General features: G+C 48.8%; 1 protein-coding gene across 1 annotated transcript in view; it reads left to right on the plus strand.

Moving 5' to 3' along the window:
* LOC146194323 (testis-specific serine/threonine-protein kinase 1-like) overlaps positions 1 to 24866 on the plus strand; it is a 148834-nt gene that overhangs the window by 104072 nt on the left and 19896 nt on the right. The window contains exon 4 of the mRNA XM_084596044.1: positions 3923 to 4149. Coding sequence (XP_084452170.1) covers positions 3923 to 4149 — 227 coding nt within the window. The remainder of the gene's footprint in view (positions 1 to 3922; positions 4150 to 24866) is intronic.

Genomic DNA, 24866 nt, shown 5'->3' on the forward strand with positions numbered 1-24866 from the left:
ACCAGCAACAAGTTCTAATTTCGAGATAACAGCGAACAATGAAAATTTCTGAAGACAACTTTGTCCCCTACTCATTTACTTCAGCTTTCAAATTCATTGAAAACATATTGCATAATTTCGTAGAGCTAGTAATTGCGGCCACTCCAATAACGCCCTTGCGCAGTCTCAGCGCACGACGTGGATTCAAGATTCTACGACATTTGTGAATCGCACACTATTTTCCAACTGTGGCATAATATTGTATTTACTCATTTATGTCTCCACGTTGCAAATTATCTGGCAGACACCGTAGTGAATGATTCGAAAATTTGTACGTGTGGCGTTCCTGATGCGCTTGCGGCATCGGCAGCACAGAGATGTTTTTTGTCTTACCTTCACCAAAACACGGATTGCACAAAAATACGATAAAGTGCAATGAGCAAGCAACGTATTCCAAATATTATTAGTGAAATGAAGAAATCGTGAAGGTCACGGAGAACTGCCTGATTAAAAAAGAATGTTTTTTGGCTGCAATCATTTATTTTAATCATTCAACTACGTGCGTTACCTTCATTCATGTGCACAGTCCCTTTGTTTCTTTCACGCAGTCCAGGCTATGCGTGCCGGCATGAAGTGTGAACCGCAGATCGAACGCGCGGCAAAAGACCCAGTCTGACCGTTTGGATGCTGTCGTCCGAGATAGGCACGCGCATCCAGCGATAGATAGCTTTGCTTTTTTTGCGTGTTCGATACTTCACTTTGCCATGGGAGCCCCACGTTCATTCTGACACCATCAAACGCAACGCAGTTTTTCATGTGGCCACGGTTATAGCGCCCGCGAGGGTGAAGCGGGCGCTGAAACCTCCCCGACAGTGGTTTGAGCCTGCTTCCTTCACCGCCATATTATCGGCGTTTGGTTGTGGTGCGAACAAGGGACGGATAGAATAGCGAAGCCCCACTGCACATGCGTTAAACAGCTAGCCAAGAGTCATTGCACCGGTGGCATGATGTCATGAAGCGGCTCTTTAGTTGGCAATACGGGGCAATAATCCGCCAGAAGCGCGCCCGGTGCGCGCTCCCTGAGCTGCGAGCGCACGCGCCTCTGTTTGCTCGGAAATGGAGTTATTTGTTTAGTCAGCGTTACGAAAATTTCTACCTGCTCAGAAGTCGGGGTGTAAATATCTATAAGGAAATGTCTAAGAGTTGGGGCCTTTTAATGCTCATTTATGTGGCAAATTATCAGCGCGAGCACCGGTGCTCCATAGGCACGCCAGCAGAACCGGCGGAGAGGATGGCCCCCAGAACATGTGCTGCCCCTGGCGGCTGCCCTCTCTTCCGGTCACACTAAGCGGCCGCGCGCTCGCTGCAGCGCGGCCGCGCCGTCGGAGCACCTCTCTTTCTTCCACCGTTTATGTAAGTAACTGTGGAGGGAAAGAGAAGTATTTACGATAGAAAGGGAAGCAGTTACGCTTGTATTACGAATGGGCTGAAATGAACTGCCCACTGTCAAGAGCTGACTCCTGAAATCTGATTAGCTGACGTTGTGTGGCGCGAAATACGTCATGCATAAACATTTAATGATGACGTCAAAATAACGTTTCATTACGCAAAGGATGTTTGCTATTGCTGTAAATTATCAAGTTGGGTGCCGCTTTTTCACCACATGAGGCGGCCGCGAAGAAAACATGGCGAATTCGACGTGCAGTGCAGGCGGCTGTTAGTTCACCGCAGTTTGGTAGAGAGTTTGGTGGGTGGTGAAGTAAGCTGACACATCTTTTTGTAATTGCAGAAGGCACTAAAACGACCTCATAAGAGAACTTTTCAGCTGCGTCATCTTTTAGAGGATTAATAAGAAGTCGCAGATTTACAGCCGCACGAGGGTCCGGCTACCCTGCCGTTGCAAATGCTTTGCTCTCATAGAGAAACAATCGATCCGCGCCGTCGTTGCCAAGCAAAGCAATGCGGTCCGCTAACTACAGCGGTTGACCTGCGCGAGACGAGGCATTTCAGAGAGCAACAAAAAGGGAATTTGTTCGTGTTGTAGGTTATTCATGATGGTTTCGTGGACGATCTTTAACACAGAGACAAAGAAGAGAAATAATAAAGGCGCCAGTCCCGTGCTTTCTTCTCTTTGTCTCTGTCTTAAACAGCACCCACCAAACTATCATGAATATCAGAGAGCACCGCGATGCTTTCTAATTATGTCTGATCGGTTCGTGTGTACAACCTGAGAGGTAATACGATTCGATGACTGTGCAGAAACTTCGCGCGACAGGCAGCGAGGGATCACCAGAAACTTTCTTAAACGTCAGCCCTAAACACTGCATTTTTTTGCCTTGCACTTTGCACTCACTGCAATTTTAATGAATTGAACAGCCTTTCCATTATGGGCAAACCAAGCAAAAATACACACAGCTTCTATTTTATGAAAGGAATGTATGTTTCATGTACATGGAACATGTTTGCTGCCACATGTGATGGGTTTCATATATAAATGTTTCATTTGATATGCATGCGGGCTGACCATCTGCTTATTTTTTCGAAAAAAATAGATACTCCGGAGCAGGTTATGACGGTACGCTCTAATCATATGATGTAGCTGAGGGATATTTTGTGTTGATTGCTTTTTTAATACAACCTGAAAATAATTTCCCTTTATTATATTCCCATTTTACTCTTTCGAGAGTAAGGAATACGGGCGTGGCGCCGCCCTAGATTCATACCATGATTTCCTCAATCATCTTTCGCTTTCTTTCCATATTGTCCGTTTATTCCCCTCTGCACGTGTACGATAGCCTGAGAATGGCCTAATTATCTTTCCTGTTATTCTGTTCGTCTGTTTCGTTTACTTTCTCGGCCATCGTTTGCGTTTCGCAAGAGCTTTTCGCATGCCAGCGCATGAAAATTTAACCGACTAGGTGTAAGGCCCGGCGTATGCCTTCCACTTTGCGTGTGTGCGTGTGTGGAAGACTCTCTCTCCCTCCATCTCTCTTTCTCTGCGCTGCTTTCCGCATTCTACACAACTCAAGCCGACACAGTATGTTACAAACTTAAGCAGACTTGGTGACCTGAAGGTAGCTGGTCATAACACGGCTTTTCGAAAAAGGCGGGTAGCCCCACGACAGTAATTGATACTTTGAGACTGCGAGCTTTGTTCTCGGAGATGGGCATTACCAGCTGGGCCGGCGCCTCTTCGTCAGTGCTGGAGCTACTTTGGAAATCTGTCGATTCCTTCTGTTTACGACCAAGTCCTTAAACGTTTTAGTTCCTGCATTCAAGAGCCGCTGATAAGTGAAAGTGAGAGGTTATCGGCGCTTATGAACAGCAATACTACTTTCCGCTCCCATTTCGCACCAACCCACTGCGAATATTTCATTGCCGTTTTTGCTCTTCAACTGAAACTCACGCAGCCTTTCCGTGCGTAGCTGATGCCGAATGTTCGACCGCAAGTATGTCATGACACACTAATACCGAAACGTCACAACATACTTCACTCGCCTCACTGCAATTCGAGGCTTCCGAATCACGGAATGCACCGCTGAGTATCGGTTCCTGCTGGAGCCCCGTCGTTTTTTTATACTTGGCGCCAATATATAGTTGCAGACGACAGCGCGCTTTTTTCTGTCACTTTATTTCTCTTTTTCTTCAGAATGCGTAACCTGATGTGTGCTTACGTAATCTGGCACGGTCCTACTGCAGACGTCACGCGTACGTCACAATTTGAACAAAATGCCGAATTGTCGAGAATAGGGCCCCAGGTTTTCACTTATCAACAGTAATACTTGGTTTTCTTGTGGCCTGCTATCTAGCAACACGCGGAAGCCTTGTCGCATGGAGTAATAATAGTAAAGAGATTAAACTCGACGCTTAAAAATGCGAAAGCATTACGTTCAAGATTGTTACGACGAGCTGCTAGCTGAGTTTCTTGTGCGGTCCGCCGCAGGCGATGAACGTACCAAGCGCAAGGAGTTGAGCGAGACATTCTGCGGCAGTGAGGCGTACGCGGCGCCCGAGATTCTGCAGGGCATCTGTTACCTGCCCAAGCTGGCCGACGTGTGGTCCCTGGGCGTGATCCTCTACGTGATGGTCACCGGGTTGCTGCCCTACGAGAGCAACGGCCTGCTGCGACAGGTGCGCCTCCAGATGACGCGAACGGTCCGCTTCCCGAAGGTAGGTGGTTTTCCTAGCGGGGCTGGATCTCTGCGCCAAACGGCGCGCTGCTGCCTCGATCCACATTGGCAGCGGAGACACCAACGAATAGCCAGTGAAGGTGCTTATTGGGACCTCCTAAAGCGATCGGATTATCTATAGACCGTTTTACCGAGAGCGAACAGGAGAGGAGGAAAATACTCTCTAACCAGATTCGTTGCGTCGGCCCATTGTTGCCAGTACCGAGTGGGCTGTGGATTCGCACGCTTCATGCATAGCACAGCGGCCTTGCACTATACTTGCACCTCGGTATATTGTCGTTTGAGAGACTTAAATACCTTTATTAGCGCCCATTTTAGTGGTAAAGTCATCGGGACAGCAATGCGTGATCGTGGACTGCGCAAACAATCAAAGAAATCGCAACATGATTACCGAGAGCGTATGCGGGAAGCATCGACAGTCCGAGCTCGGCTGTGATATGTTTCTGCTTCACCGCTTTCCAGTCTAACCTAATTTAACTCGCTTATGAACGTTTATGTAAGCCAGATAAACTTACTACTAATGACGGACTCACGAATATGATACCCACTTCACTTCCTCCGCCATAGTAGCCACGCACGCCGGGCAGGCCGTGCATCCTGCAAGCCCTCCGCGCCAACGATACGGTGGATCTTTTCCGCCAACGCAAGAGCGTGTTCAAATCTGTTCTCCACTTAAACAATAAGCCGACAGCAAAAAAAAAAAAAATCTTTCTTGTGGATTTCTGACCCATACCGTGTTATTGATAATTGCAATACAAACAAGTTACGCAAAACATTACCGCTGGTGCGGCGCGCGGCTCATCGTCTGGACGCTGGTTCCGCTGCTAAGGCGTCACCGAAATTTACATCTTTCTTTTACTAATACTATGGGATCGGCAGTAAGGCAGTTCCATGAGAGACTATTTACTCTAGCGCTGAGCAATTACAAAGCCTCGTCGGATGTGCCTTCGATGCGAAACAATTTAGGCCTAGCGACGACTAGGGAGTAGCGCTCGACGATAGTGCCGTAGTACGCCGCGCCAGCGGGCAGCGCCGCTTTCGTAAGCGGTGCTGTATGTGCTGTGAATTTGTCGTTTTCTTTCATGGTGCCGCTAAGAGCACACGTTTTTGCTCAACAATACGTAGTGCAAACGATGCTGCTACGACTTACGGAACGGGGAAAAGCAAGAGAGTTCCAGAAACCCATCTACTTCTGAATTATTGATTATACGAAAGCGTTTGACTCGTAGATCACAGCAGAGATTGGCAAACTCTCCAAGAGATGGGAGTTCCAATTCACCTCATCTGTCTCCTCAGGAACCTGTATGAAGGACAAGAGGCCTCTGTCAGAACTGGGCTTGGTCTTACTGATTGGATTCCGATTGAGAAAGGAGTAAGGCAAGGCTGCATACTGTCGCCCTGCCTATTTAACCTATATGCAGAGTGCATCATGAGGAAGGCCGGTCTGGACGTGTCTTCAGCTGGAGTGAAGATTGCTGGAAAACGCATCAACAACCTTAGATATGCGGATGATACCACTTTAATGGCAGAAAGTGAAGTGGAACTCGAGAGACTTCTGATGCGCGTACATGAAGAGAGTGAGAAGTTTGGGCTTAAACTGAACATTAAAAAGACAAAGATCATGGCGTCGTGTTGCCCTATCAAGTCCTGGAGCATCAATGGACAAGAAGTGGAAGCTGTGACAGATTTTCTATTCTTTGGCTCCAAGATTACCTCAGAAGGAGACTGCAGCCATGAAATTAGGAGACGCCTGCTCTTGGGAAAGAGAGCAATGGTTAGCCTTGACCGCCTAGTAAAGAGCAGAGACATTAGTCTGCCAACCAAGATCTGTATAACTCGTTCTATGGTCTTTCCAATTGTGATGTATGGATGCGACAGTTGGACTGTGAAAAAAGCTGACCGCCGAAGAATTGACGCGTTTGAATTGTGGTGCTGGCGAAGACTCTTGAGAGTTCCTTGGACTGCCAGAAGATCAAATCAGTCGATATTGTCGACCATAAACCCTGACTGCTCATTGGAGGGTCAAATTCTAAAGTTAAAGCTCAGTTACTTTAGTCATCTGATGAGAAGAGAGAAGTCGCTGGAGAAAGATTCGATATTGGGAAAGGTTGTGGGTCGCCGGAGAAGGGTAGGCAGCGAACGCGATGGTTAGATGGTGTCACGAAATCGGCGCCCATTTTCATCAAGCCGGTACGGCGCGAGGCCCGCACGGCGTCGCGCGGAAGGCATGGAGAGGCTTTAATGGAGAGAAAAGCCCCCTTCCCCGCGCGGGAGAGCGCGTAGCTGTGTACGCGTTGCCGTCACCCTGTTTCCCCTTGCCCGGGGAAGACGGTGGTTCATCGGACTGGAATCAGCCAGAAAATTCCAGCATCTTCTATGGGACCTGGCCAATGGCGACGCGCGGCTCCACGGGAGGAAGAGAGAGCGCTATAACCAGCGAAGCTATGTGTGTGTGTGCGCTAGCTTTGACGCGTGCTAACAAACAGACGCGGCGCGCCCTATTTAAAGTGACCGCGCCGCTTATGAGTCAGTCAGTCAGTTCGTCAGTGTTTTGCGACGTGCTCGCTTGTGCTTCGGCTGGACTCCCGGGGATCACCCGCTGCTGGCAAGCCCACGGACTTTCAAGGGAGCGGCGCTCGTCTCGTATGGCGGCCACATCGTGACTCTTGAGGCGTCGGACTGCAACAGTGCCCGGTGAACAATTTGGTGTTTGTTTATGTAACTCTCTCGTGTTTGATCTGTTGTAAAGCCTGTGTTATTGAATCATTCTGTAGTTGCATGCTTAGCGTTTGTATTCTGTGAACCTCTCGTCTGTGCATTTCAAGTGATCTTGTGTGTTCCTTTGTATCGTCTCTTGCTGTGCATAAATTGTGTTCTGTTTGTTACTTCTGACTCCGATCCTTTCTCTGGTTTGAACCGGCGACCGCTGGGCACCAAACGACCACCCCCTTCAGTCACTACAAGGTAGTTGAATTCCGGCTGAGCTTGCCACGCAGGTCGAGGGCATCTCCTTCGCGACCGGAGCAGCTACCCCCACTCACTCTAAGGGTGTCTGGGAGTGTGCGCACCGATAAGGGCGCATCGTTAATAATACCCCTTAATTATTAACGGGTGACAATTATTCTGGCGTCCGCGACAGGATGTTTGGTGCACTCAAGCCCAGAGGACGGTGAACGAGTTGGAAGAGTTTACGAAGAGGTCGTAAACAGTGTAGCAGCAGAGCGGTAGCGAGAGGTAGTGCCGCGCGGAAGCGTTTAGGCGAAGTTCGCTAAGCAGTGTTTAGGCTACACCCAGACAGTTCGCGCTTCAGATATGAATCTGAAAGAGTTGGTGGAGACTGGCACCCAGCTGGGGTTGTCCGGTGCCGAACTGCGTAAATGGGTTAGCCAGAGAGAAAAAGAAGAAAGAGAGAGAGCAGAAAAAGAACGAGAGAGGGCTCGAAAGGAAGCCGAGGAGGAAAGAGATAAGGCTCGAAAGGAGCGGGAAGAGGAATTTCAGCGAGAAAAGGAATTACTGACTATGAAACTTCAGCTCCAAAACTCAGGGAACAGCAACGATTTAGCTAAAGTGCATAGCTGCAGTGAAGGACATAGCAGCTTGCGGATAGACGCAAGTAAATTAATTCCGAAATACGACGAGAGAAGAGACGATCTCGACGCGTTCCTCTTGCGTTTCGAAAGGATCGCCATAAATGCAAATTGGACAGACAGTGAATGTGCTACCGTCTTGAGCACTTGCCTCAGCGGCGAAGCATTAAGTGTGTTTGGAAGACTTCCTCCTGAGGATGCAGGCAGCTATAACAAAGTGAAAGCTGCATTACTTAAAAGGTTTAGATTTACAACGGATGGGTTTCGTGAGAAGTTCAGGACTGGGAAACCTATGGATGGTGAAACGGCAACGCAGTATGTTGCACGACTGAGTCATTATTTCGACCGCTGGACTGAACTCTCAAAAATTAAACTAGAGTACGGCGCACTTCGCGAACTCCTAATTAAGGAGCAATTCCTGGGCAGCTGTCACCCTGGTCTGTCACTCTATTTAAAAGAAGGAAAAGCGAATAACCTGGAAGAAATGATGGAACTTGCAGACCAGTATTTGGAAGCCCAGGGAGGCGAAAATTTGAGCAAAATTATAAATTCTGAAACCCCTCGAAAGCCCGAATTCCGGCAGACACAACTTAGCGTGAAGTCAACCCCGAGGTGTTATCTCTGCGGACAACTAGGTCACATTGCACCTAACTGCCGCAAACTCGCAACCAACAATCCATCCTCGCGCTGGAAATGCGGACAGAAGGGCCACAAAGCAATGTCGTGTCCCAACGCTGACAAGGCAGCACCGCAGGCGGCATGCGCGAGGACTCCGACAGAGTCGGAATATCGCCTGGAGGAAGAAGATGCCGATGGCTTTGTTGAGCTTAAGAACGGCAGGAAAGTCCGCGTGGTGCACGACCTAGAGGAGGAGGAAGCAGAGAAGGTTGTTAATCGGAAGGACAAGAACATCTGGGTGGTGAACGCCGTAGTACATGCACAACCTGGATCTGCGGTGAATCGGATGCCGGTTTCGAGGGGAAAGATAAAAGGAAAATCAGTTTCTGTGCTACGAGATACAGGTAGCAGTGCCGTAATCGTTAGACGCAGTTTGATTCAGGAGAATGATCTGACTGGCGAGAAATGCCCTGTGAGGCTAACTGACGGCTCAATTCAGCTGCTACCTGAAGCAAAACTGGAAGTGCAGACGCAATACTATTCTGGAAAACTGACAGCCCTGTGCATGGAACGCCCTATATACGATTTAGTGTTGGGAAATATCAAAGGCGCGACATTTCCCGAGGATCCTAATCAAAGTCCCGCGCCTGTGCGCTGCAAGGAATCTAAACGGAAAAAGGCAAGGCGAGGAAAGCAAGGCCATGAGAAGCCGGAAGAAAAGCCTCGAGACAAGAATAAACAAAAGGATGCCCCTCAGGAGGAAACCGATAAGAAAGAGGCAACACAGGCAATTAATCCAGGAATGCCTAGGCTGTCGTTGATGCAGGTAGCCCAAGTGTTTCTCCTGCTTTTGGGGACATTACTTGGGATATTTCACCTTCAGCGGAAGGAATACCGGTGCTCAGGAAAGAACACTATTACAGTGATTCATTTTGTTGGTCTGTGCGCGTTGGCACAGGTTCCCGTGTATCCGTCGGCGCTACTGGTTGTAGGGGCAATTATCGGCACACATTGGTTGTGTGATTTGCAAGAGGATAAGTCATGCCTCAGGGAATTTTCAGTAGCCCGATCTGGGAACATAGAAGCGTCTCAAATGCGAGAGCCTAGAGCGAAGGCAGAATCCCTGGCGGACAGAAGCGTGTCACGCACTGATCGCGGGTTGTAATTACGCTCGGAAATTTAGGTTTGTGCGCTTCGCATTTGAAGAGCTGTGTGTTGTTGATTCTTATATGTATCTGACGATAGTGTGGTGCTATGTTTGTGAACATCATGGCATTGATGTGTGAATTTTGTAATGTGTTATGGCAGTTGTGAAATTTGTGCAATGTGCGTGATGTCGACATTTGCCCTATATACTTGTGAGCGCATGCATGTGCGCGCGATGTTCGTGGTGGTTGTGAATATTGTGGGACAATATTCTTTAAGGGAGGGGCAGTGTCACGAAATCGGCGCCCATTTTCATCAAGCCGGTACGGCGCGAGGCCCGCACGGCGTCGCGCGGAAGGTATGGAGAGGCTTTAATGGAGAGAAAAGCCCCCTTCCCCGCGCGGGAGAGCGCGTAGCTTTGTACGCGTTGCCGTCACCCTCTTTCCCCTTGCCCGGGGAAGACGGTGGTTCATCGGACTGGAATCAGCCAGAAAATTCCAACATCTTCTATGGGACCTGGCCAATGGCGACGCGCGGCTCGACGGGAGGAAGAGAGAGCGCTATAACCAGCGAAGCTATGTGTGTGTGTGCGCTAGCTTTGACGCGTGCTAACAAACAGACGCGGCGCGCCCTATTTAAAGTGACCGCGCCGCTTATGAGTCAGTCAGTCAGTTCGTCAGTGTTTTGCGACGTGCTCGCTTGTGCTTCGGCTGGACTCCCGGGGATCACCCGCTGCTGGCAAGCCCACGGACTTTCAAGGGAGCGGCGCTCGTCTCGTATGGCGGCCACATCGTGACTCTTGAGGCGTCGGACTGCAACAGTGCCCGGTGAACAATTTGGTGTTTGTTTATGTAACTCTCTCGTGTTTGATCTGTTGTAAAGCCTGTGTTATTGACTCATTCTGTAGTTGCATGCTTAGCGTTTGTATTCTGTGAACCTCTCGTCTGTGCATTTCAAGTGATCTTGTGTGTTCCTTTGTATCGTCTCTTGCTGTGCATAAATTGTGTTCTGTTTGTTACTTCTGACTCCGATCCTTTCTCTGGTTTGAACCGGCGACCAAACGACCACCCCCTTCAGTCACTACAAGGTAGTTGAATTCCGGCTGAGCTTGCCACGCAGGTCGAGGGCATCTCCTTCGCGACCGGAGCAGCTACCCCCACTCACTCTAAGGGTGTCTGGGAGTGTGCGCACCGATAAGGGCGCATCGTTAATAATACCCCTTAATTATTAACGGGTGACAGATGGCAACCTCGAGGCACTGCAGATGAAGTTATGTGATGTTAGGAAGATAGTGAGAGACCGGGAAGCGTGTCGTGACATGGTCCATAGTGTCACGAAGAGTCGGACACGACTGAACGACTGAACTGAACTGAAGCATTTCAGAATGCACTTATTTCTGTCAAACATCTGATGATTATTTAATGAGAAGGAAAGCCTGGTGGTGTCCTTAGTACCCTGGAAATGTTACACCAGAGGGAAGCTCCGTTATTTTTTGATGACACTATGTATTACTGATGCATATGCTGCACAGTTTTTCCCCTTGTGCATGATAACTTTCACGAAGTTTGGTGGCCAAGCATAATGTTATTGCTACACAAATCATTTTGAAGTTTGCCATCTTTGTTTACAATATTTCTACAGGCAATGCTGCATTTTTAGCATCCCCTGTTTCACTAAAAAAATTTTGGCAATTGTGTTACATTGTTTAAAGTATTTGACTATTAAACATATAATGTTAACTCACTGCTATAGACCTTTCAAGAAGTGGTTATGGCTTCTGCCATAATGGACACCGAGCTGTGCTCGTAGCACAGGGAAAGCTGAGGATTATCTCCTCCAAACCGACCCCACAATCTAGACAAACGTGTTTCGCCGAGGATCATAAAAAGGACTATATATCTGTTTCGGTAACAAATGTGAATGTTTTCAAATAATGTATGTGACTTTATCGGCACATTGCGCAAAGCATGTCCCGTGCCATAGATTGTTTTTCGGTTTTAATTTGCTGTTTTCAATGTCTTGAAATGGTTTCTCTCAGTACCTTGACAAATGGAGGAAGTTGTAGTAGTTGCGCGCCTACTTGTCTTGTGCGCCACGCCCCTCAGTGATAACGGCCATATATGCCGCAGCGCCACGTGCGGCTGCGAACTTCGCCCTTGCTTATCACGGACAGCGCCCAGCTCTGCTGGGCGCTCTCCGGGAATAAATTGTTTCCGGGAATAAAGAAATTCCCACCGCGTGCTTCACGGCTGCTGTCTTCGTTTCCTGCCTGCACGGAAAAACACCACATAATGGCAACGAGAATCAACGCATTGACTGCGGGACCCTGGAGCTAAGCCCTGGTGCCGATACTGCAAGATGGCATCCCAGCTCGGACTAATGGAACCTTTTGACGACTCGACAAGTGACTGGACATCATACGACGAACGCCTCGCATCGTACTTGAAGGCGAACAAGGTTCCGGACGACCTTCAAGTCCACGTATTCGTGAGTCTCATCGGTCCCAAAACTTACCAACTCTTAAAGTCTTTGACTGCTCCTGATAAGGCTACTTCGAAGTCACTAACCGAGTTGAGGGAAATTTTGAGCAAGCATCTGTCACCGAAGCCATCCGTTATTGCTGAGAGAGCGAAGTTTTATCGCGCCGTGCAGCGTGGAGCGCAGACGATAGCCTCGTTTGTGGAAGATATACGCAGGCTGGCTCGAACTTGCGAATTCGGCTTTCTGGACGATGCGCTTCGCGACGAATTTGTCTGTGGCTTGCGGCGAATTGACATTCAGAGGCAGCTGTTTGTTGAGGACAAGCACCTAACATTTCAGAAGGCAATTGACCGTGCTTCGGCCGCCGAGGCTGCAATGAGCAATGCAGCGACAGCACATGACTTATCGGATAGCGCTGAAAACGTTCACCGAATGCAGGGTGGGAAACAGGAGCCTAAGTACGCTAGCAAAAGTGGCAAATTCCAGCCGTGTTATCGTTGTGGTTCTTTCAAGCATGATGCACAAGCATGCACGCACGTACGAGCTACTTGTTTCGAATGCAACTGACAAGGGCACATACGAAGAATGTGCAAAGCTTGTCGGGCCTTCGGTCCTCGGCCGCGGCAATACAGTCATGCACTTAAAACTCGCGCCAAGTGCAGGCGCGGCAGCACATGCGCGTGAGAGCGAATCCGCGCGTTGGAAGCCGGGATAGTGGCTTCCCGATAAGAAGGCCGCGCGACAGGGGGGAAGGGCTTTTTTTGCCTCGTCCGGCGTGGGCAACGTTTGGCGGGGCGTACCTGGACGGAGTGTTCTTTCGTCGTGTCGTGTTTGGACGGGGATTCCGGACGTTCGGCGTGAGTGCCTGATTGTGCTATTGTTCCTTTCAATTTTTCTGTTCCTTTCAATTTTTCTGTTCCGTGAAGATTGTTACCTTCACACTGTCGCGGTTTTCCTTGTTTCTGTTTATCGCAAAAGTAGCGACTTCGTTATTCTCCTTGTGTTTGCCCAAAGTAAAAGCGGTTCGCCAAATTTGGTCTGTGGTTGTCCGTTGTACGGATTATTGCGCCTCGCGGACCCTCCCCCTTTCCGGGGCGAAGGCAGTGGCCTTCAAGCTAGAACAGAACAGAAAAACAGAAGCAGTGCATGCGCACGCTTGAGTGCAAGGCTCAGCTCGACCTAACTAAGCTAAATAGTGTCGACGTGTCCAAACTACCATACGAATGGAGCTTGACACAGGAGCAGCAGTGTCGGTTATGTCGCACCATCAGGCTAAAGAGTGCTTTCCCGGTATCCGTTTGCAACGTACAACAATGCAATTGAAAACATACACAGGGTAAACTGTAAAACCTGTTGGCGTAATGGATGTGCTCGTCCGCCACAACAACCAAGAGGAACGTCTGCCGCTGTACATTCTTCCGCAAAACGGGACACCGCTCTTAGGTCGGAACTGGCTACAGCATATCAGACTAGACTGGAGTGGAATTCAAGGTCTTTGTAAGGTGTCCGCTACACCAGGCAGTCCGCCGGCAGCATTGGAAGCCCTGCTACGGAGAAACGCAGACTTGTTCAGTGACGAGCTAGGAACCATGCAGGGAGAAAAGGCAAGTCTCCAGTTCAAAGATGACCAAATACCACTTTTTCTGAAAGCAGGAAGTGTACCTTTCGCTCTTGTGGAACGGGTAGAGGCAGAGCTAGAAAAGCTCGAGAGGTTGAGAATCATTTCTCGCGTCGCCAGTAGCAGGTACGCTACACCAATTGTTCCTGTGATAAAGCGTGACGGGTCAATTAGAATTTGTGGCGATTACAAGCTCACTTTGAATCCGATTCTAGACGTCGAGACATACCCGCTTCCTAAGTTGGATGAGCTTTTGGCAGCATTAGCCGGAGGTCAGAAATTCTCGAAAATTGATCGTAATCGGGCTTATCAACAAGTCGAGATGGACGAGGAGTCAAAAGCCTACCTAACCTTGAACACACACAAGGGCCTGTATGTTGTTAACCGGTTGCCTTTTGGCATCGCCTCAGCACCGGCGATCTTTCAGAAAATCATGGACAATATATTGAAAGGACTTGAAGGCGTTACTTGCTACGTCGACGACATTATGGTCACCGGAAAGACTGAAGAGGAGCATCTAGGAAATTTAGAGGCAGTATTGAAAAGATTGTCTGAGAGAGGCATCAAAATAAAGAAGGAAAAATGCGAATTTTTCAAAGTCAAGGTGCAGTACTTGGGACATGTCATTAGCGCGCACGGAATTGAGCCGGCTACTGACAAGCTAGAAGCTATAGCACAAGCTCCGCGTCCTACAGACAAGCAGCAATTGCGTTCGCTGCGGGGCATGATCAACTACTACGGGAAGTTTGTTCCTAACCTGTCAAGAGTTGTTTTGCCCCTCAACAGGTTGCTACGCCTCAATGTTCCCTGGTCCTGGAATGACGAGTGCGAAGAAGCCTTCTCGAACATCAAGGAGCTGCTGTCCCAGCCACCAGTTCTCACTCACTACGACCCCGATGCGCCCTCGCAGCTGTCGTGTGATGCCTCGGCATGCGGTATAGGAGCTTTCATCTCTCATGTGCAGCCAAACGGTCAGTGTCATCCTGTGGCGTACGCATCTCGCACCTTATCTGCAGCAGAAGTCAATTATATCCACTACTACCTCTTTGGTCGTTCTTTTGTTTTAGTTACGGGCCACAAGCCCTTGCAGACAATTTTGGTCCCAAGACGGGCATACCAACTATCGCCGCAGAACGACTGCAACGCTGGGCTTACAACTTCACTCTGACCTGTCAAAACGCCAACGCAGACTGCTTATCTCGACTGCCTCTGCAAAGTGAAAGCGAAGAATGCTCGGATGACCAATTTTATCTCCTACGCTTGCAGTCCTTGCCAATCAACTATCGTGACGTTGCACGCGAAACGTCCAGAGATCCGATCCTTAGACGCGTCATGCAGCACGTAATGAACGGTGGCCTGAGCGCGTTGACAGTGAAGAAATGAAAGTTTTTTCACAGACGCTGTGAACTTTCATCACAGCTAGGATGTCTCGTTCTTGGTATGCGTGTCGTTATTGCTGCTAAACACCAGCCTCAGATGCTCGATGAATTGCATCAGGGACACCACGGAATCGTGAAAATGAAAGAGCTAGCACGCAGTTACGTATGGTGGCCAGGAGTTGAGCGCGACATTGAGACTGAAGTACGTTCGTGCTATGCTTGTTTAACGCAAAGCGCAATGCCTTGTCCTGCCCCTTTGCACCCATGGGCATGGCCAACCAAACCATGGCAGCGCCTGCACATTGATTTTGCAGGACCTTTCAAGGAAACCATGTTCTTGGTGGTTGTTGACGCTCACCCCAAGTGGCCGGAGGTGTGCCAGATGCGCGACACATCTGCGGAAAGCACAGTCAATCGACTCCACGAACTCTTCTGCAGGTTTGGTTATCCTGAAGTCTTGGTATCTGAAAATGGGCCGCAATTTACCTCAGCGGTGTTTTCAGTATATGAAGAGCATTGGCACGCGGCATGTACGAACATCAGCCTACCATTCTAGTAGTAATTGACAAGCTGAACGATTTCTCCAAACTTTGAAGGCGGCACTATGGAAAAGTACTGCTGCAAGTTTAACCACAACATTGGGAGAGTTTTTGATGTCTTACAGAAACACCCCACACCGGACGACAGGCTAGGTGCCGGCTACTCTTCTGCTCAACAGGCGACTGCGCACCCGGCTGGACGCAGTCAAGCCCTCGTTGCAGCAGACTGTTTCGACAAGGCAGTCCGTGCAGACAGTGCGTCGAAAGCAGCGCACACGTGAATTTTCTGTTGGTAACAGTGCGCAATTTTAGGCGGGGTGAAAAGTGGTTGCCTGCTGTCGTGTTAGAGCGAACGGGACCTGTTTCGTACCGACTTCAAGTGGAAACTGGTCAAGGAGTGTTCATCTGGAAGCGCCCCACCAGAACCACATCATTCAGGCCGTGGGCTTGGACGCTCGCTACACTCCTGAAGAGCAGCGTAACTTTGAGCAGCCACGTCCAGCGACGACGCCGGTTCAGCCAACTTCGTCCCGTCCACCATCCACGACACAACGGCGGTATCCGGAAAGGCAGCGCCGCCCTCCAGACCGCTATGTGCCTTGAACTAGTCTGTGTTGATTTTTCTTTATCGAGTGTATGCACCCTATTCAAAATAAGACTGGGGGAGTGTAGTAGTTGCGCTCCTACTTGTCTTGTTGCCACGCCCCTCAGTGATGACGGCTATACATGCCGCGTGCTGCTGCGCACTTCATCCTTACTTATCACGGACAGCGCCCAGCTCTGCTGGCGCTCGCCAGTAACTTGTTTCCGGGAATAAAGAAATTCCCACCGCGTGCTTCACGGCTGCTGTCTTCGTTTCCTGCCTGCATGGAAAAACACCACAGAAGTGAACCCTGCAACTTGATATTGTCACGTGCTTGGTACCAGAGTTGATGACACAATGAAGAGTCGGTGATTGCACTGAAAAAACTGTTTATTGGGCTGACTTGCGCCCGCAAAATAACTAAGCAACTCGGCGGCGGCGATAGCAACACACGTGCTCATTGATCGTCGAACAAAGATTGCCCGTCAGACTCGTCAACGCTCAATTTAAAGGCTGCTCAGAACAATCTAGACAACATCTCAAACTGCTACTAGCAAAACCTGGAACACTGTAGAAACATACGCAAGTGATCGGAATCTTCGAGACAGATCTCGGCGCATCGTTCGCGACAAAGAAAATGATAACGCGTCGTATCACGACAACGAGCATGAACAAACACGGGATACAGAATTGATACGTGTGCCAGAATCACAGTGATAAGGCCGCATGCCGGCGCCTGTTAAAAAACAACAAATACAGTTTTGAAGATTTCGCAGCTCTACTCCCCCCTTAAAAACATCGCCTCGATGTTCCGAAATAAACAAAGCATCCTAAATAGAAACATTACGAAGTTTAAGCACCATGGATTCTTTAACGCGTGTAATCAGGCTTCAGATGAGCAACACGTACGATTTCTGGACGTGCGCGTCGCCGTTGTGATGATGTCTTACCGTCGGGAATGACTCCATAGTCCAGTTGTCCGACGCGGCGAAGGATTTTGTATGGCCCAAAGTATCGATGCAGCAGCTTTTCACTTAGTCCACGGCGGCGAGTTGCAGTCCAAACCCACACTCTGTTTCCTGGATTGTACTCTGCGTGGCGTCGTCGTAAGTTGTATCGTCGCGTGTGGGTGCGCTGTCGGTCTTTTTTACGCAGCCGTGCGAGGCGTTGGGCTTCCTGTACACGCTGTAGGTAGGCGACGACGTCAAAGCTGTCCTCGTTGGTTACGTGCGGCAGCATTGCGTCGGGCGTCGTCGTGGGCTCCCTGCTGTACACAAGCTTGAACGTGGTCGCTCTGGTTGTCTCCTGGACTGCCGTGGTATACACGAAGATCACGTAAGGCAAGATGGCTTGCCAGGTCTTGTGTTCAGCGTCGACATAAATGGTGATCATGTCCGCAATCGTTTTATTCAGGCGCTCTGTAAGGCCATTGGTTTGGGGATGGTATGCAGTTGTTCGTAGATGACTTGTATGACTGTATTCCAGGATGGCTTGCGTCAACTCTGCCGTAAACGCCGTTCCCCTGTCCGTGATGAGCACTTCTGAGGCGCCGTGTCGCAATAGAGATTGCTCGACAAAAAATTTAGCAACTTCTGCCGCGGTACCATTAGGCAGTGCTTTTGCTTCGGCGTAACGGGTAAGGTAGTCAGTGGCCACGATGATCCACTTGTTACCCATAGACGAAGCTGGAAAGGGGCCGAGAAGATCCATCCCAATTTGTTTAAAGGGCAGGTCTGGGGGCGGAATCGGGTTTAGTAGTCCAGCTAGTCTGATCGGCGGCGTCTTGCGTCATTGGCACTCACGACATGTCTTCACGTAGTGGCCAACTTCGGCAGGCAGTCGCGGCCAGTAGTACTTATCCTGGATTCGACGCAACGTGCGTGCAAATCAGTTAGCCCGCGGTGGGCTCATCATGCAACCAAGATACTTTGTTGGGCGAGTTGGTACTTATTCATTATTAATATAAACAGCGCGAACACGAAGACAAGGGACAAGAAACAAGAAAGCCACAGTACATGCGCTGACTCACAACTAAGCCTAAGCCGTTTACTCCAAGGCCCGGAAAAACAAACATGAAGAAAACGAAACAGTCACGTGAAACAACCCCTGGGTTGACCTGCTGCACAAAAAATTACTTTAAAAAATCACTTAAAAAAGACACCTCTTTGCTTGATAGAGCAAGAGACACTCTTGTGGAGCCAGTTATATAGGACAAACCGGACGGTGTATTAATAAGAGACTACAGGAACACTGTAACAACTTGGAAATTGGAAAGGACAAAACGTTTCTGGCATCTCATTGCCAGTCATGTGAAATAATGAAGAAGGAGAAGTGCACTCCTAAGTTTGACAGTGTTAAGATTTTATATCGCCACAAAGAGAAGATAACGAGAGAGATAGTGGAATCGTATTTTATTTCAACGGACAATAAGTGTGTCAGCAAGACGTCTCTTTCTCTATCAAGCAAAGAGGTGTCATTAAGTTATTTTTTAAAGTAATTTTTTATGCAGCAGGTTAACCCAGGGGTTGTTTCACGTGACTGTTTTGTTTTCTTCATGTTTGTTTTTCTGGGCCTTGGAGTAAACGGCTTAGGCTTAGTTGTGAGTAAGCGCATGTACTGTGGCTTTCTTCTTTCTTGTCCCTTGTCTTCGTGTTCGCGCTGTTTATATTAATAATTTATCATGCAACGGCTGCAGGATTTCCTGCCGGAGGTTTTTAGGCACTACAAGAAGTTGCGCGGTCCTGTTGGGTACGAAGTTCTTCACCAGGAGGCTGTTGTTAATGCGAACGATGATAAATGTCGCCTGAACACAGCAGGAGGGGAGGCGGTCTTTCCTTCTAAGTATTCGGCTGGCGCTTTCAGCTCAGGGTCTGATCGCTGTTGTTCTGCGAAACTGCTGGCGCTTACCGGTCCCAAAAAGGCGTCGTCGTCATCGTCCTCCGGGGGAGCGCCGACGGGAGCGCGTGATAAGCAGTCTGCGTCGGAATGCTGCGGGCCCGACTTATAGACTACAGTCAAGTCAAATTCTTGAAGTCGTAGGCTCCATCTGGCAAGGCGGCCGGAGGGATGTTTCAAATTAGCCAGCCAGCAGAGCGCGTGATGGTCACTTAAAACCTTGAATGGTCGGCCGTATAGGTATGGACGAAACTTAGAAGTACTTAGAAGTGGCCCAGATGATCGCGAGGCACTCCTCTGTCGCCGAGTAAGGGACTTCGGCTTTTGTGAGGGGCCTGCTAGCGCACGTGATACCTTTCTCCTGTCCGGCACTCTTCTGAATGAGAACGGGGTCTAGGCCCACACTGCTCTCGTCGGTGTGAATTTCGGTCTCGCCATTTTCATCAAAGTGGGCCAGTATAACGGGGAACTCCAGGCGGCGCTTGAGTTCGTCAAAGGCGTCTCCTTGTGGCGCTTTCCATTTAAAAGGCACGTCAGTCTTTATAAGCTGCGTCAATGGTTCGGCGATGCGCGACAAGTGTCTAACTAATCATCCGTAATAAGCGCATAACCCAAGGAATCGGCGCACAGCTTTCTTGTCGACAGGCAGTGGGAATTGTGTGATTGCAGCTGTTTTGTCCGGGTCTGGGCGAACACCATCCTTACTAACGATGTGACCTAGGAACCGCAGTTCTTCGTATGCGAAGTGGCGCTTCTCTGCTTTTAGCGTTAGTCCCAATGACGTGATGGCTTCCAGCACTGTCCGCAGTCGTTTTAGGTGGTCTTCAAAGTTTGACGAAAAGACAACAACGTCGTCCAAATATACCAAACAAATTTGCCACTTCAAGCCTGCCAGGACTGTGTCCATTGCTCGTTGAAACGTGGCTGGTGCGGAGCAGAGGCCAAATGGCATCACCTTGAACTCAAATAGGCCGTCCGGTGTGATGAATGCGGTCTTCTCGCGATCTCTTTCATCAACCTCTCTTCAGGTCCATCAATGAGAAGTACCTTGCATTGCAGAGTCGGTCGAGAGTGTCGTCGATGCGGGGAAGCGGGTAGACATCCTTCTTAGTTATGCTATTCAAGCGGCGGTAATCAACGCAGAAGCGAAGTGTGCCGTGTTTCTTCTTCACCAAAACGACTGGTGCCGCCCAGGAGCTCATCGATGGCTTTGTCGGTAGAGAGCTTGATGAGTTTGGATCGGAGGTCGATGATCGCTCGATGTTCGTTCAGAAACTCCATGCCCAGAATCACATCGCGGGAACAGTGCTGTAGGACGACGAAGCTGGTAGGGTAGGTACGTCCATTTACTGTAACCCTTGCGGTGCATCACCCTGACGGCCTAATAAGATTACCACCAGCGGTGTGGATTTACGGGCCGTACCAAGTGGTCGTCACTTTCTTGAGCTGGGCGGCAAATCTCCACTGATGACAGAGTAGTCGGCGCCGGTGTCCACTAATGCGGAAATCGTGCGTCCGTCGACAGAAACCTTAAGGTCGCTTGTTCGCGTCCTAGTATTGCGCGTTGGCTTCGGTGTTCGATCTCTGCTTCGTCTTGTGCTGAGGTCGCGGCCGGGGCACACCGTCGTAACGTCGCTGGGCGGCGACGTCAACTTGAAGTCTGGTCGTTATCTCGTCGACGTTGTCGTCTTGTGGATCAGCGATTTAATGGCTGCGTCGTCGTCACTCATCGTCGGCGATTGAGGATCTTCGTGCTTTCGCCGTGAAGCAACGTCACCTCCAAAGGTTGTTCTATTTAGCTACCCCTGCGAGGGCTTGTTGACATTCCGCGCACACACTCATCGTAGTTACGGCCTGGCGACGCAAAGCAGGCCCTGAACGGCGATGAAGACCTGAGCCGACGGCTTGGAGGCACAATCTCACCGCTACGCATATAGTTGTCGATTTCTTGCGGTCGTTCACCTGGGCGTGGTCGTGGAGCGTCGACTGCAAATCCGCGGAGACCGATTCGTCGGTACGGGCAGTGGCGCAGAATGTGGCCGGCCTCACCGCAGGGGATGCATAATGGCCGGTTGTTCGCTGTCCTTCAGGCGTCGCACTTCCTGGGGCTTGGGGGTCGTTGGTAGGCTTAGCGGGCGGGGGCCAAGGGGCGGCTCTAGGAACAGGATGGTATCGGCGAGGGCTTGGAAAGTCATCACGTCGGGGCGCAGGGCGACGTAATGCAGCAGCATAGTTCATTGTTGTTGCTTCTTGTGCTGAAACGGTTGCAGCCGTCGCTTTAGGAACGCCCAGCGCCTGCTGGACGTCTTCACGGACGACGTCCGCGAGCGTCGCCACCTGGGGTTGTTGCGATGATGGCAGCAATCGGCGGAGCTCCTCTCGCACGATCTCCCGAATGAGGTCCCGAAGGTTCTCTCCGCTCGTGTTTTTCGCAAATAACTCGGGCATGTCCTTGAAGAACAAAGTGGACTTGCCTGAGTTTCGCGGCGTAGTTCCATTCGTTGAATTCTGCAACACGGTCGAAGAGGGCCATGCAGTCTTCCGCATCTTCACTGGGCAATCCTTGGAAGGGAGGGGGGGGGGAGGGGGGTCCCTGGGCTGCACGAAGACGACTGGTGCTGTTGACTGGGCCATTTCTAAAGTTGATGCCTTCCGGAGTCGAACGGGATCAGGCAGCAGATCGTGTTCGGGTTGTAGGCCTTGGAGTCGGCGGCGGGCTCGGTAACCTGTAGTCTGGTCTTCCAGGGCGACATGAAAAAGGCTGAGGTCTTCACTTGAACGATCAAGGGCAGCACCTCCACCAGATGTCACGTGGTGGTGACCAGGGTTGCTGACACAAATGAAGAGTCGGGGATTGCACTGAAGAAACTCTTTATTGAGCTGACTTGCGTCCGCAAAATAACTAAGCAACTCGGCGGTGGCGATAGCAACAAACGTGCTCGTTGATCGTCGAACAAAGAATGCCCGTCACACTCGCCAACGCTCAATTTAAAGGCTTCTCAGAACAATCTAGACAAAATTGCGAACTGCTACTAGCAAAACCTCGAACATTGTAGAAACATACGCAAGTGATCGGAATCTTCGAGACAGATCTCGGCGCATCGTTCGCGACGAAGCAAATGATAACGCGTCGTAGATAACAATCATGAACAAACACGGGATACAGAATTGATACGTGTGCCAGAATCCCAGTGATAAGGCCGCATACTGGCGCCTGTTAAAAAATAACAAATACAGTTTTGAAGGTTTCGCGGCAATATAACAATCAACTGAAGATGTTCAATAAAACCTGGAAGTTGCTCCTTAAAAGGGCTCTAAGTTCCCTATTAATGCCAGTTTTAATTCAGAGCATAACGTCTTTTATTTGTGCCTATGTATATCAACTGTCCTTCATTTGGAAGTCATGTTGTCAAGGTTCGCTACTGAAATCCTTCACTGACGCTAACATCTTTGTTGATTCCTCTAAATATGATTGTCCAGTTTTTTTTTTCTTTCTGCCACTTCCAGCATGAAGCGCTTTGTGGGTCTGCGCTACACAAAGGAGTACAATTCTTGCAAAGAATGTCACATGTTGACATCTTGCCATTCAGACATTTCACCCGCTATATTGGCTGTGCTACATGTAGTTTTATCTATATGGCTGAAACGGGTCAGAGTATAAGGTATCTTCACAAGTAGGAACATGTACCCGCTACCAAAATGTGTTGAGGAGTGCTGTCTCTAGTCATTATGAACCTAGTAAGTTCTTAACATTGAAGAAAAGAGAGAACACATTAAAGCTACAGTATATATAGTGGACGTCTTGGCAGATTGGTGCAAGTAAGAATCAAGCGAAAATTTCTTTAGTTGTTGTTAGGCGGTTTAATGGTCAGCGCAGCTATTTCTAAGTGGACATGTATTGCAATGCTTTGCAATACACGTATGTGATTGTGGTCACTGAAAGTTAACTGTTAGCTGCCTGTCCATGTCAGTATATAAAACACAAATTTGAACTTGCCTGTCTTGTTTCAAAGAAATAAAAATGCAGTTTAATGTAAGTACACAACTGCTTTTAATAACACTATCTAGCAAAAGTGATGACTTTCACATTATCGAAGTGGTACATGATCTAATCTAGTGGACATAAACTTTGGTTTGTAGCTCAGCAGTACACTCAGACGCTTCAGCTTTGCACGTAAGTTGCATAAAAAACTGTGCTACAGCATACAACGCTTCCAAAATTATGAGATGTCACACAAAGAGATCATGATGCACTGCAGCTGTAGCAGCATTGTGCATGAATGTTTCCTATTTACGGTATGGTCACTGCATAAAGCAACTGGACCGGTAGCAAATATAAAACTTTAGGCTTCATAGTGAGATGGCTGTGCATTAGCCATAGAGTGTTAAAAAGAAATTTGACGCAGCAACAATAATGACTGGCAGTGGCAGTTTACCTTGTGTACTCATGTTCATGTAAATGCACACTCCTACTCATTTAATCACTAATTGCCTAATGTGTGAGATAATGCCCCCTCATTATCTCACACATGCTCATTAATATGTAGTCGGGAACTACCACAATATGGGAACGATCATCTGACATAGATATAAGGTCTCGCTTTAACCAAGCTCTACAAATATGCTTGCATAGCCTAGGAGTAGTATGCCTTACTCAGGATCCAATGGCTCCAGTTTGATTCCGATCTCAAAATTGTTGTCAGAGTTGGACTCGCAAGGTACATGGTCTTGTGGCCTCACACAATCTTCCCGTCAATTAGTGCCTGGTCATATCACCTGCCAGTGTTATGCCTGTGATGCTCACAATGTCCGCATTGTATTTTACAGAGAATGCGGCCTTTAACACTATTGCACTGGGAAGGAATGACAGCTATGAAGGGATAAAAATAAGCTGCCAAAGGCTGTATCTTAAGCATAAAAATAAGGTGCATTTTAGTCTTTAGAGGAGGGCAATTCATGATCACAGCCAAGTGACAAGCAACAAAATAAGCATTAGGTTTCTTTTACTATGGTATACAGCGATTTGTGTTGCTTACACTGCTTTTGTCAGCATCTTTTTTAGTTTTAAATTACCTTGTTCTTCATATTCTTTTGTCTTCTCTTGCAGCCTTGTGAAGGGGTCATAAACGTTTCCATAATTATTTTCTCGCTATTTCTCATGCATGTAATAAACGCATTTCTTTGTGGGTTTCTTTGCACCACTAGAGAGCTTACGCAGCTTAAGGCCTCCGGTTTCATCTTCAACCGACAAATAACTTTCATGTAGCCGCACAGCCTCAGATGAAGTTAAGCTGTCTGAGAAATATTGGTAAAAAATCTGCTTCACCTCCTCTGAGCATCGCAGAACATGGAGAGCTGCTGCGCTTTCTGTAGCATGATTATGCTCGCTTTGCAGCTTGATGACAGCGCACAGTGGTGGGTCTCGTCGAAGAAACGGGTCATTCTTCTTGATGTGTTAGTGGAAGTTTTTCCTCTTTGATGTCCACCATTGCCTTGCAGTCTGATGACCGCTTGCTTGTCGTCTTGTTCAGTTGGCTTAGGTGGCTTAGGTGGCACTTCCACACTCCGTGGCACACCATTCTGCAAAGGATAAGTGTTCATCCTGTAATTAACATATCACTCCTTTCTGTTTTATCATGTGCTGCTCGTATTTGCAAATGACAATAATGCAAAAAAGCTAAGTTGCAATGACATAACACAGACACAGCAACAGTTACTTTTCTTGCACTCTGTCGTAACGCTCTCCAAAGGGTAAACAGCTATAAAATATTTAGGCATATCATAAGACTGTATTTAAGATGGAATGAGCATATATTAGAAGTTGCGAAGCGAGGCATGCGGAAACTTGGTT

Source organism: Amblyomma maculatum, chromosome 3 (assembly GCF_055883805.1).
Source record: "Amblyomma maculatum isolate TAMU_Amacu chromosome 3, ASM5588380v1, whole genome shotgun sequence".
NCBI classification, from domain to species: Eukaryota; Metazoa; Arthropoda; class Arachnida; order Ixodida; family Ixodidae; genus Amblyomma; species Amblyomma maculatum.